Source organism: Phyllosticta citriasiana, assembly GCF_038021145.1.
Source record: "Phyllosticta citriasiana strain CBS 120426 chromosome Unknown IWZ02scaffold_1, whole genome shotgun sequence".
NCBI lineage: Eukaryota > Fungi > Ascomycota > Dothideomycetes > Botryosphaeriales > Phyllostictaceae > Phyllosticta > Phyllosticta citriasiana.
The window spans coordinates 2,532,235-2,544,887 of NW_027117278.1; the positions used below are offsets into that span (position 1 = coordinate 2,532,235).

General features: G+C 55.0%; 3 protein-coding genes across 3 annotated transcripts; 1 reads left to right on the top strand and 2 right to left on the bottom strand.

Annotated features, from left to right (window-relative positions):
• Positions 1–350: 350 nt before the first annotated feature.
• On the bottom strand, positions 351–2,128 carry IWZ02DRAFT_29469 (male sterility protein-domain-containing protein). Its single transcript, XM_066763844.1, has 3 exons — positions 1,915–2,128; positions 1,720–1,862; positions 351–1,674 (listed from the first exon to the last, which is right to left on the bottom strand). The coding sequence occupies exons 1-3, from the start codon at positions 1,946–1,948 to the stop codon at positions 400–402; spliced, it is 1,452 nt and encodes a 483-aa protein (XP_066627455.1). The 5' UTR covers positions 1,949–2,128; the 3' UTR covers positions 351–399.
• Positions 2,129–2,778: 650 nt separating this feature from the next.
• Positions 2,779–3,731, bottom strand: IWZ02DRAFT_29461 (uncharacterized protein). Its single transcript, XM_066763842.1, has one exon. It carries the CDS (start codon positions 3,418–3,420, stop codon positions 2,920–2,922), a length of 501 nt encoding a protein of 166 aa, XP_066627456.1. The 5' UTR covers positions 3,421–3,731; the 3' UTR covers positions 2,779–2,919.
• Positions 3,732–4,520: 789 nt separating this feature from the next.
• On the top strand, positions 4,521–5,757 carry IWZ02DRAFT_440481 (uncharacterized protein). Its single transcript, XM_066766837.1, has 2 exons — positions 4,521–4,825; positions 4,875–5,757. The coding sequence occupies exons 1-2, from the start codon at positions 4,766–4,768 to the stop codon at positions 5,412–5,414; spliced, it is 600 nt and encodes a 199-aa protein (XP_066627457.1). The 5' UTR covers positions 4,521–4,765; the 3' UTR covers positions 5,415–5,757.
• Positions 5,758–12,653: the final 6,896 nt, after the last annotated feature.

A 12,653-nucleotide genomic window follows, 5' to 3' on the forward strand; every position in this document is an offset into this window, starting at 1 on the left:
AACCACCAAGCCCCTGAACCCCAACGTCCTCATGCGGCGACGCCTGCTTGAAGACCCGTGGTGAGAGCAAAGACTCGATACGTTGATGGTCATTCGTGCCATCGCACCTAGTAGCTTCGCCTGAGCATACATCATTCTCTCATTCACCATGAGCAAGCACGTGACAAAGTGTTATCACTCTAGAGGCGGCGGTAAGAAAGAGGTCATTGCGTCTAACAATAGATGGATCTTGACAACGGGACTATTACTTGAACGCAAGTGGAGAAAATACGGACGCAACGCCGAGACCCTCGTTGAATAATCAATCCTCATCCAACCTTACTCAGATCATGGATCAACCTCTTGGGTCTCTCCAGCAAACCACTCACCCTTCGCGCTCGTAAAGCATTAGAAATCGCCTCACATCTTAGCCAACACCTTACTCCCAGCCGCAGCGCCGCCCCTTCCCTGCCCACGCACATCCCTCTCCCAACCCTCACTCATAAGCCACCTCAACTGCGCACCAACCAGCTTCAAATCGGGAGGGCCAAGGGCGCGAAACGTCGGGCTAAACTGGTGCGTGCGCTTCGTCTGCCAATCGACGTAGGGGCTGACGATGTTGCGCTTGGCGGGGGAATCGGGCGTGTCGCCCGACCGCTCCTTCTCCCACTGGCTCCATACGGGCAGCATCTTGAGCGGCGGGAACCGCTTCGTGTCCTGCGGCAGCGCGCGGAGCCGCGCTAGCCACTCGCTGTGCGGCACGATGTCGAAGGGGAGTCCCAGCTTGTGCAGCATGGGCAGCACATCTTGCGTCCAGAAGATCGGGTGCGGGCCCAGCAGGTGAAAAACGCCGCCCGGCACGGACACGGGCGTCTTGTTGTTGGTGTTGGTGGTGTGGTTCGGCGGCAGACTGAGGTCGATGATTGTGCCGGCGCACCCGTCGACGGGCAGCATGCGCGTTTGGATTTCCTGGTCGGGCAGCGCGCCCACGAGCAGCGCCGTCTGCCACATGCGCGGGATGTTTTCGCGCGGGTTCCAGATGCCCGTCACCGCGTCGCCGACGACCTGCCCGATGCGGATCGCGCGCGTCGTCAGCGTCGGGTTTTGCGCCGCCGCCCGCTCGCTCATGGCTTCGGCCACCAGTTTGCTCTGCCCGTAGCCCTGGTTCGGGTCCGTGATGGCCAGCGTCGCGGGCATGACTTCTGGGACCGAAATTATGCCCGTCTTTGGGTCCGGAGGTATCGTCATGGGCATGAAGGCCACCGAGCCGTACGAGGAGAGGAAGTTGAACGAGGCGGGGATGAGAGAGCGCGTTGAGAGACAGAGGTTGATGAGGTTCTGCGTGGCCGCGATGTTATCGACATACGACGACAACGGCAGCATGAAGTTGATGATCCAGGCGCCGTGGATTACGCATGATACTGTTGTTTTGAGTTCTTCGAGAACGTCTGAATTGAGACCAAGGTCAGGCTTGGCCATGTCGGATGCAAGTGCTTCAAGCTTGTCCAGTGCTTTTGGAGAAAACTTGTCATAGACTGCGCTGACGCGTCGAGCTTCAAGCTCATCAAGGACACGCTGCCGCGCGTGCTGTGGCGAGCTGGCCCTGACGAGGCAGTACACCTTTTTGACGTCGTCCCGCATGGCCAGCTGCGCGGCGATGTGTGACCCAATCCCTCCAGTCACGCCGGTGATAAGCTTCAAGAGATCAGAAAGTGGGCTGCGACAAGCGTGAAAACTTACCACGTATTCTCCAGCGACGGATCGGGGTTGAGGGATATGTTTGACAAAGGAAGAATATTTGTCGATGAGTTCTTGCATTTGTTTGACGTGTGGCATTTTTGCAGCCATGTTCTCCACGTCCATGGGTGGAACGAGGTTGTCCTCTGTTGGACAGGTCAGCTTGCTCTGCTTGAAGACTTTGGATGAGCGCCATACCGTCACGGGGTGTGTTCTTGTTGTCAGGCATCATGCAGGCGGAGCGAGATGGACGTTCTGTATGCCGTTGTCTCGCAAATGTTGTATGATTATCTTCGGACACTCTGGATATCTGCAATCAAAAGTAACTTGAAAGGTGGGGAGTAGGAAACAAGAGATGCTGTGTATTGTGTTGTAACGATGACAACTCAGCCTCTACACACTGCAGGCAAGAGTCGAAGCTATGGGCTGAGCGTGGCCAAGGTTCTTTTGCTTCAGAGCAAGACGACGCATGTGGGTTTGGCAAACCTGGTGGTGTGAATGACGTACTGTATATCAGTTGGCGCTGAGGTTAAATACCGAGGTTGCGGCAGAGACCCGGTTGGTTAGCGTGGAGGGGGATGCCTCCGCAGACATGCTGTCGAAAGCTGAGTCCGCCCCGCAACAGAGCTTATCCAACTTTCCTGCCATGTCCGCTGTAACGATGCTTGGCCCTCCGCCCTATTGCCTCCACTCCGGGATTGAAAACAGGGGACGGCCTGTTAGTCTTTCAGATCGATGTGTCAGCAGCGCCAATGGACGAAGCAGTCGCCCAGCCTATTCGGCCCAACATGGCAACATCCTATATCTAGACGCCATCGTTCTTAAATCGTTAACGGATCCTGATTCGGACACCCTTCGCATCCGCAAAGAGCAGAAAGCCGAGGTTATGATGGTTACAACCAGTTGTGCAATTGGGATATGACGGGCATCCTCGGCCGACTGTGAAGTTAAAGTTTGCAGAGACGGGATGAGAAGTTGCGCTACTCCGTCTGGGCGGCACTGAATTTAATCAACGGGCACGGGAGCGAGCCAGGCGAGTGCCAATGCTACGCTGCTGTCGAATGTTGTTGTTGACCCTTTACACCCATCTTTGACCGCTTGACAGGTCAGACGTCACGGTTGTGTCAATTCTAGCGCCGTGAGTGTTATGCCAAGTCTCGTGGGATGCACCCTCCGTTCTTTCATGTGGCATTGATAGGGTCGTCAGTCCAAGTAAAAATCCCCAAATCTCTTTTTCGCTGCTACCGGTAGGGCATGCGCATCGCGTTGACGGTCCAGCACGATGGCGAGCACGCCTAGGTAGGCATGCTGCGATGCTGAAAGGCATACGCGTCTCTTCAACCACACTTTCCTTGTAGTGTCCGTCATCGATTGAGTTTGTTTGTCCTTGCTCTTTTTTCCCAGGTTCCAATGCACCGGAAGTCGAAATGTATTGTTTTGATGCAATTTTTTTTTTTTTTTCAGCGCATGCAAGTCAAAAGCTGGGAATGGAGAGTTTCTTGGAGATTCCAAACGCGCCGGTCGTGTCGATCTGCCAAAGAGACGCTTGAATAGACAAGCCGGCACGGCGACAATGGCAAAGGGGCGGAAGGAAGACGGTTCGTTTGGCGAGGTCGGCGCCGGCCTGAGCGCGGGACGTGTGGTAGCACCAGCACCAGCAGCAGGCACGCAGCGTTTTGCCGGCCAAATTGCCCGACTTTGCATGGTTGGAGCTATGCAGAGGCCAATTGCGCATGGGGACAATTAAATTGTACATGCGGCCAGCGTTGCACACAAGGCAGGAGAAGGAGAGGACTGGAACGGGTGGAGTGCCGGTAGCGTCAAGCGTCGGAGCGGCTGCCGGGTTTCGGCTACTGCGGCCTGTCCGTCGACGAAGACGCGAGCAGCACGTGGGACGAATTCGCAATGGGCAGCAGCATGACGAGGACACGGCTTACCGTGCAGCAGACGGTGCAAATGAACAAGGTCAACGAGCGCCATTGGCAGCGCAGGACGGGTGCTGGCGTAGGCGCTTGACGTGGACTCTTACAAGACAAGGGAGCAAAGAGACGGTGTGTGTGGTGATGGGATGGATTTCCGGAGCGTTGTGGCCAAAGCTCGTATAATGGGCTCGAAGAATGACTAGTATCCAGGGACACGGTCGGCCCTGACGGTTCAGGCGCCCTGGGACCGAAGACGACGGCGGCGACGGACGAGAGCAACGAATCCAGACGCGGCGAAGCTAAGAATAGTGGGCGAGACGAAGCGAAGCCCGTACTCGCTCCATGGTCGAGTAGCACCGCCATGTCGCAACCCAGCCACAAGAGAGAGTGAGAAAAAAATTGGCATGCGGCGGCAGCAAAGGGGGGGACTCTGGTCGCCACTGGCTCGACAATCGAAAAGCAAAGAGGATCGCGCACTACTGCAGTCGACTGTCAAAGTTGGCGGATCGGCAGAGCCAGGGCGAGCTGGCCTAAGCTGCGGGCGTCTGCCCCATACGAGCGCATGTACTGCACAGTACTGTGCTGTGGAGGACGGCAGAAGCTGCTGCTGCTGCTGCTGCTGTCGTAGTCGTCATCAGGGCCCAAATCCTGTGGCGCGATGAGGCCGGCTGGAGCGCAGCCAAAGGAGACATGGCGGGAGGAGCTGAGGGGGCGTGACGTGACAGACAGGCACCGCGTGCAGACAGACAGGGTGGGTGGGTCGGTGCGGTGGTGAGAGAGAGGGAGGGAGGGAGGGAGAGAGAGAGGGAGAGAGAGAGCGAGAGAGAGGGAGAGAGAGAGCGAGAGAGAGAGAGAGAGAGAGAGAGAGAGACGACTGTCGGCATGGCATGTGGTATGCACCAAGGAAGGGCAAGACTTCATCTCCACAGCCCCGGCCTCTGTGCTCCAGCGGCACAGCCAATTAGCGCCCCCAGTCCCCCAAACATCCACCCACCCATCATCCACCGACAATATAAACCCCAGCTTCCACCCCTCGGACGCAACGCCCACTTTCTGCCAACCACCTGCTCTTCGCTCTTCAGACTTCGCTGCTCAACTCGCCTCTCGCTCTCATCCACTCGCTCAAAATGAAGTCCTCCATCTTCTTCGCGACCTCTCTCGTCGCCACTGCCTTTGCCCAGTCCTCTGTGAGTAGACGCGCCTCTATTCCCTCTCAACATTTCTAACGCGCCCCAGGCCTCCAGCGAGACTGTCGCCGTCTCTTCTGCTCCCGCAGTCTCGAGCAGCAGCAGCAGCACCTCGACTTATGTCTACAGCAACCCCTTCACCACTTTCCTGACCCAGACCAACTCGCTTGGCGTCGTGACCGGCCAGCCCGCCGCCGTCACCTCGCAGCCCAACGTCGCCACCATTCCGGCTCTGGGCACGGGCACCTACACCATTGCCATTGGCAATGACACCGACGTCGTCGTCACCGTCGGCTCCAGCACCACAGCCGTCGTCTCGGGCGACGCCGTCATCACCACCTCTGGCAGCTCTGTCTACGTCGCCGCCACCACCACCACCACCGGCGCCTCGGCTTCTGGCTCTGCCGCTTCTGGCAGCTCTGCCTCTGGTTCGTCCGAAGCCTCTGCCACTGGCTCCAGCACTTCGCGCCAGTCGGGCTCGTCGGCCAGCGCCAGCGCCTCGGCCAGCTCCACCAACGCTGCCACCAACATCAAGGCTGCCTCGGGTGCCCTCGTCGGCGCTGGTGCCCTCTTTGCTGCTTTCCTCTAAGCACCTCGAGTCCGTGTCGACTCACTTTCTTTCTCTTTTTGCCTTCTTCTACTGTACGACTTAATTTCTTGCATGCACTTTATTACCCTTTACGACGGACACGCACGCAGGCCTCGGATACTCTGATTAATGAAGGGGAGGAGTGGCCATGATCCGATGGCTGGGGGGGGCTTAGGGGGTCAGGAGCAGCAGCGGGCAGGTGCTCGGGAGTAGCTAGGCGCAGCAGCAGCAGCTTTGTTGCCAACAAAAACGTTGTTTGCCGGATTCAATTCTGCTTCATCATTCGGATTGAGTGGCTTTTGGCTTCTTTTTTTTTTTTTTTTTTTTTTTTTTTTTTTTTTTGCATCGTTGGCTCCAACGCCGGAGAGACACGACAGCTTGTCAGACAGACAGACAGCCTGCTACCTGCCCACACCAACTAATTCGATCGACCTACTCAATACCTTTGCTCTTCGCTCGCGCGTCAATCGCTTGTTGTCGCTTCTGGCTAGATGTGCAACGGTTTCGCGCTTTCTTTCCCTTTGCTCGCGCCACATGCGCCTGCGGCCGACCCGCCGTTTTCGCTCGCTTGCCCGCTCGCCGTTGCGGTTCCTGAATCCTGCCTCCTCAATTCACCCCTGCGCAGCCAACTGCTCTGGGATTCCCTCAGCGACATCGCCCATCGCGTTCGGATGGAGCAAGAGCGCTTCTCACTGTCCCGACTGAGAAGAGAAGCGACAAGAGGCGTCAGTCGATGCACCCACCCACCTCCACCTCGATGTAGCCGTCCGCCGGTTGCTACAGCAATTACCGCACCTCCTCCCTCTTCAACACCACACACGCACGCATCCTCCGCCCGTGCAGAGAAAGATTGCCTACCCATCTGTCTATCTTTCTGCCTGCGCGCCTTCGTTTGAGTTTGACGACACGCCCAAGTTTCGTTGCCGTCGTGTCGTGTCGTTCTTCTGGTGCTGGCTGGCTGCTGTTTCACGTGGCTTGTCTTGTCTCGCCTCGCCCTGCCTCTATCTATCCATTGCACCACCTAGGTCAGTTTGAGATATAGGGATACACGACTAACCATTTGCCTGTGCTGCCGTCGTCGTCGTCGTCGCTGTCGTCATCACGGTCGTCGTTCGAAGCTGCTCGTCAGACAGGCGTCCCCCGGCCGCGCTTCTGAACTAGGTAGACTAGACGCGGGACGGCACGACGCGTCCGCGGCAGACAGACAAGGTTCCCTCCCGCCTGGACAGACGGGATGAGGTGAGCTAGATGATGATTTTGTGCGCTGCTTCTATTGAGGATGGATGGAGAGATGGACTTTTATAGATTCGTCCATGCGGCGAAGTGGTCTGCGTGAATACCTATAGTGGTGGTCAAGAGGGTGAGGCGGTACCTGGTGCGTTTGCATGACCGTGGCTGTGCTGAGATAAATCTCACTGCTGCCGCGTTTCGTGTTTTGTTTTATTTGTTCAGAATCGACTCACTCACCTGCATCCTTTCTTAGAACAATCGTCCATTCGCTCACTCACTCACTCACTCACTCGTGTAATCCTGTCTCAGATGCACACCAGCCGACCAGCCACCCAGCCAGCAATTAAAAATTACTTTTCTCTCGTGCTCTGGTTGTGCAAGTGCCAACACGACCAACACCGAGGCTGACATCTGGTGGGATCAACAGACCGAAGGGTGAATTGATTGTTTATTTGGTTCAGGACTCCTCTCCAGGGTCTGTGGTCCACAACCCCCATCCATCTTTCTGCCATTAGATTTCGCTCTGTCTTCGCTTCCTGGCCCTAATCCTCGCTTCTTCCGCGCGTCATCGCGACTTGACGCTTTGTTGAAATGTCAGGTTTGCGTGCTGCGCGGTGATGCGAAGGGCGTGCGTGCGTGCGTGCGTGGGAGAAAGCGGTGGAAAGCGGGGAGAGCCTCATACTGACATTTTTGTGGGGGAGAAAAAAAAAAAAAAAAATAGCGTAGGTTGCATTGTATTCCATTTAATCGAAAAGTGGTCGTCCTTGCTTCTTGCTATTCGATTGCTTGGTAGTGGCCAGACGCATTTCACTCGTCATCAATTGAACAAGCAGGAAGAACGTTGACGCGAAGAAGAAGATTCATTGACTTGCGCTTCTTTTTTTCTAGAACGCGTTGGAGATGAAGGACGTGTGTTTCTTGGTAGGTAGGTAGGTATCATCCTCTTGCTTCCCACACGCTGTCGGAAATGCGATGGAAGGAATGATCCGAGGACTCGCAGCTAATCCTTCAGAATCATCTTTCTGCTTCCCTTTCTGGAACTTGAGCAAACGCTTGCTTGAGAATCAAGTTGCGAGAGCAATTGTTCCGCAGTCTTATGGCTATTAAGCATGCAACTCTTGACTAATCTAGAGCCTACGGTGTCCTGATTATCGATGGCGTCGTTTCTCCCTGTTATGGCTATATCTGTTGCCGCCGGCAGTATCGCCCACGCTAATTTTGAAGACGGCGATGCGGGTGAGCTGGCTGGCTCCTAGCTGCTTGAGGCTTTACACAGTGACTTGAGAGCACAAAGTCTTCTGAGGGATATTCGTTAGAAGCAAAGGCATTTGGGAGGGATTGGACCTTTGCGCAGCGGTAAGTAGTCCTCATGTCGTCAATGCCCTATACATCTTGCACTCCACTGTCCCTTTGCCATGCAGAGAATTGCGCAATCACTTTGATCATACCTAGATCCCCTTCTTCATCCCATCCCTAGCTGTCCAAGGCGAGTCGCGAAGATCTATCGCCCCGGGAGTGGAACAAGTGATAAACATAATTGAGAGTCATGGGTAAAACAGCAGCGTGGGCTAGAATAGTCGACTGCGTTCTCGAGCTAGTCGTTCCCTGTACGTCCAACGGGCTTGATCGCTATCACTCGAGGCTTCATTTACCGTGTCGTCTTGGGATTTGGGAAGTGCTCGTCTCCTGCACGTCCGCTCAGACTTCTCTATGGAGAAAAGGAATTTTGGAATACCTTGGGAAATTTAATCATGTTGACTTAAGAGCTTCGCCGCCAATCGCTTAGAATGCGAATTGATCCAGTGAGACATACGCTTTGTGGGAAAAGCGCTACCCCGTCTTCTATGGCTCGGAGCATTCATCAAGGTACGGGTCTTGTTGTGGAAGCCGCTGCCAAATATTCTTGAAGCGACGGCACAAAAATTTCAAATCTGTCTGCTGTTGGACTGTCAAATGCTGACTATCTTGGAATCTTTATCTTCGCTGTGTCTTTTGCGCATTGAGAGTGGTGAAATAAAGGAGGAGCTTCGACACGCGTTGTGAACGTCCATCGCGTCTCTCTCCGTTGATTCTACGCCTCCGTGTCTCAGTTGTCTTGATGGATCTTTCAATGGACTGCTAGCGAAAGCAGCCCATTTCTTAAGAATTGAATCTCATGTTGCAAAGTTCTTCGAAGGAGATGAAGTGGTGGAGAAGATTGAGTAAAAAGGAAAGTCTTAGATATGTCCAGTTTCTTCTTACATACATGTAGAGGTTTATCGTCTCATTCCGCCGTGGAAAAGAAACACAGAGAAAAGACCATACAACTGACAATTTCTCCACATCTAGTTGTTTGATTCGAGCTCCTGAAAACCTCTTGTTCTCTTTTACCTCTGACTCAAAACAGAACGTTGTGTCAAGAAAACGGAATTTGTACTGTGACTGGAATTTGTACTGTGACTTACTTTTTGCATCTCTTCGGCAAGATCAGTACGCTTCCCAGACGATTAGACTGGTCAGCTCCCTTTTCTACATCATTGACAAATCTCACACAATATGTGCCATCGCAAGTCCTACTTCTTTAATTCCTTAGTCGCATTCACACGCTTCATCAACAGCGATTCTTACTGCGGCCGACGATATGATCAAGTGAACTGTTTCCAACGCACTGCACAGGTAGCCCAGCGTCGAATTCCGTGAAGAGCTTAGAATTGAGAGCAAACAGAGACTACATCAACTAAAACAGACTCAACGATCAATCAACAGGCCTAGTAAATAAACCACATCAACGAATCACCGACAATGGAGCTCCATCGCGGACATTCCCGGGGCATTAGTATCTCTTTACACGCGTTGCGGCGGTGATGAGCAAGCGACTTTGCAAGCTCCTGCACTTCGAATTTGCGACGGATTACAAAATCATCCCTGACCCTGACTTTGCCTGCAAATTTTCCTGAAGAACGTCTGTCGTAACGTGGAAGTGCAACATGGCATGCACGCAGACAGAGAGAGGTCTCACAAGAATCAAAAGCAGTGCTTCCGTTCAAAGACAGGAGAGGTGAAGATTAGACTACTCTCCACCGGCACTCATTGCGCCAGTGGCTGCATGAGGGAAGGCCGGAGGAAGACTACGTCGTCTGTCGCCCGCCACACGACCGCGATGAGAGTGGCCCTGGTTCAAAATCAAAGTCCTGTGGAGGCAAAAGAAAAACGACGCCTCGCCAAGCGCGAGGAAATACAATTGAGGGATGAGATGATCCAGTGCACCGCTGACACATTGCCTCATTTAGTTGGATGAAGAACATAAGACGTAAATCGGAGAACGAAAGGAATTCTTATACAGGTAATGTAAGCAAATCTCAGCATCTCTGGATGACAAGCCATGAAGACGACGGAGAAGAAGACGTTGACGCGGGGGAAAATGCAGTTGACACAAGACGTAGGTGTCAGACTGCCACATGGATGCATACAAAGTATGACTCTGCCTTGCTTGCGTTCTTTGTGGCAGTTGGTGCGTTCAGTTAATACCCCCTTTTCCCGCACAACCCCTGAAGCACCACAAGCCAGACATGTAAGTGCTGGAGAAGGATGCCACGCCACTTGCAACCTGTCTGCCAGCGCTATCGTGTACTCCTATACACAACAGTCGAAGTGCGGGTGACAAGGTAAATTGGCTGACTTGTTGCGAGTAAGTAGTGCTTGATTCAAGCGGTACGTGCAGTGTGAGATGGAAAGAATCGTTCTGCACGCAGAGAAGTGAACGTGGGCTAAAAAACAAGCAGGAGCATACGCATCGTCAACGCGAGGGTTCCAATTGTTTGAAGCTCTTTTCTCTCCGTCGTTTTTTCTTTGTGTTGGCTCTTGACGAGGAAGTGATGGCCAATTAGAGGAGGCAATAAGGACAACTCGCCAAGGAACGAAGTATGGGGCATCTGGATCAGATACCCCGAAAGACACAAGAAGCTGAGCCCGACTGCAATCATGGTGAGTTGCAACTGGTCATTGAGCAATCCAGCATCGTCAGCATCACTTCGCGGTAAATCCATGTATGTAAGCAAGCTGTCAGTCAGTCAGTCAGTCAGCCGGTGGGGGTAGAGTGCTACACGACAGCTAAGACAGTAGCACTCCTTATTTTCGCACTGTCTACTACAGTAACGCAACGCGCATCAGCAATTGATGGAGTAATCAATCCCCAGACAGCCAGCCAGCCAGCCAGGCCGTCAGCAGACAGAGACAGCCCTTTCCACCGCATTCTAGAAAGCGCTTTGCAGCAACGAGATACATAGGTACCTGCCAGCCAGCATCTCACCTTCTCTGTGCAAGTTACTCAAATTCGCCACAACACCATAACCACCCACCTCGCGGCAACGCCGCAGACGAGCCGCCCCCGCCGCCACCTCCATCCATGTGCTATGGCTCGATTTAGGTTTGACTTGGGGTATCCGCCCGAGGGCGGACCGGACGGTTGGTTGGCTGGGGTTAGCGACAGGCGACATGCCCGCTCCGAGTGCAGCGATTCCCGCCCGTCCGCCCTCCCGCGGTTCATCTAAGACCTATCTGCCAGTCTGCCGATGACTGTTGCTTTGCAGCCTTTGCACGTGTGGCTGCTGCCGCGTGGTGGTTGACAGATTGTGTGACGCAGCGAGACCACGCGCGCCACCACCACGGCTGCGGCGGCGGTGAATGTTTGTCGGTCTTCAGCCTGTTGCCTTGGCTTGCGTGCCGGTCCGGCGCGGTGTGGTGCAGCAGTGCATAGCAGACAGCACGGAACGAGCCAGGGAAATCGCCGAACCAGTCAGTCAGTCAGTCAGCCGTCAGGCGTGCATGAAGAAGAGGAAGCAATAGAGCGCGAGCGAACGAGCAGACGGAAAGCAAGGAACAACCTCAAGTCGACATGTGGCTGACGACAGACATCAGGCGCGCAGAGGCGGCCGGCGCGTTGCTGCTGCAAGGTGATGGGACACAATGAGGTCGGCGTATCAGCGACAGGTGTGGAGTCGAGGGCCAGGAGGTCAACATGACGGCCAGATCCAAAGCAAGCAGGCAAGCAAGCATCCTCCACAATAACCGACAGCGCCTCAATCACAGTGATGGCTCCTCATCTCGTCAGCTTCCGCGTCTCAACGTGGCCCCCAAGACGCAGGCAGACAGGCATTCTCCAATCTCTGGCCGAAGCTGCGGCGGCCGCCGCCATGGCGCGTCGAGGGATGGGCGGACGGGCGGACGGACGGCTTTGTGCATTCCTTTTAGCACGCATCTCGTCTGGCCGGGCCTGGCCCGTCCGTATGCCTCCCTGCGCCTCCATTCCGCAGCAGCAGCAGCAGCAGCAGCATCGCCAACGGTCCTGGTGACCGACTCCTGGGCCAAACCCTGTCGAACCCGCGTGCGGTGCGGCGTTCCGAGGAATGAAGGTATACTGCTCGGTCCATGCCTACAGGCAGCCCGACCGCCAGCCAGTAGTATCGCTCAGGCGAGCGCAGAGCGTGTGTGAGGTATGGAGCAGCAGCAGTAGCATCAGCATCAGCGGCGGCGGCCGAACCAAACTCTCTTTTTTCTTCCCTGCTTTTTTTCCTTCTCTTGCTCCCTGCCGCAGCGCGCCAAGTCAGGGGTCTTCTTGAAAGAAGAAAATTTGGCCACGCGGACAGGAAAGAATTGACAGGCTGTCTGACCTAGGCAACGGGCATTCCGGCTCCGGCGCAGCCAGCCAATTCGTTCAGCTATGCAGTCAGAGAAGACCCGCGAAAAAGAGGAGACGCCATTCAACCGTCAACCACACAGTGGCCAGCCAGCGGCGGCCCAGTCGGATGGGTCGACGAGCCCGATGGAGGGTGAGATTTGGCAGCGCGCCGGGCAGGGCTCCCCTGTAGCCTCGTTGTCGTCGTCGACCGTCGACCGTCGACCCGCTCGCTCGCTTGCCCAGGGAAGCCCCGGCAGTCCCAGCAGCCCTTCACAAGCGCCCGTTTGCCGCCGCGGGTCAGCACTCAATTCTGACAGCATCCGGTCGGTCGGTGACATGGTGGTGGTAGTGGT

What these genes read in the sequence shown, in the direction of transcription:
- IWZ02DRAFT_29469 (XM_066763844.1), bottom strand. Translation starts at nt 1,948, where the DNA reads ATGATGCCTGACAACAAGAACACACCCCGTGACG. An exon ending in CAAGAACACACCCCGTGACG is followed by an intron (nt 1,863 to 1,914) that starts GTATGGCGCTCA and finishes CCTGTCCAACAG; the next exon opens with AGGACAACCTCGTTCCACCC. An exon ending in CCGTCGCTGGAGAATACGTG is followed by an intron (nt 1,675 to 1,719) that starts GTAAGTTTTCAC and finishes GATCTCTTGAAG; the next exon opens with CTTATCACCGGCGTGACTGG.
- IWZ02DRAFT_29461 (XM_066763842.1), bottom strand. Translation starts at nt 3,420, where the DNA reads ATGCAAAGTCGGGCAATTTGGCCGGCAAAACGCTGCGTGCCTGCTGCT.
- IWZ02DRAFT_440481 (XM_066766837.1), top strand. Translation starts at nt 4,766, where the DNA reads ATGAAGTCCTCCATCTTCTTCGCGACCTCTCTCGTCGCCACTGCCTTT. An exon ending in CTGCCTTTGCCCAGTCCTCT is followed by an intron (nt 4,826 to 4,874) that starts GTGAGTAGACGC and finishes AACGCGCCCCAG; the next exon opens with GCCTCCAGCGAGACTGTCGC.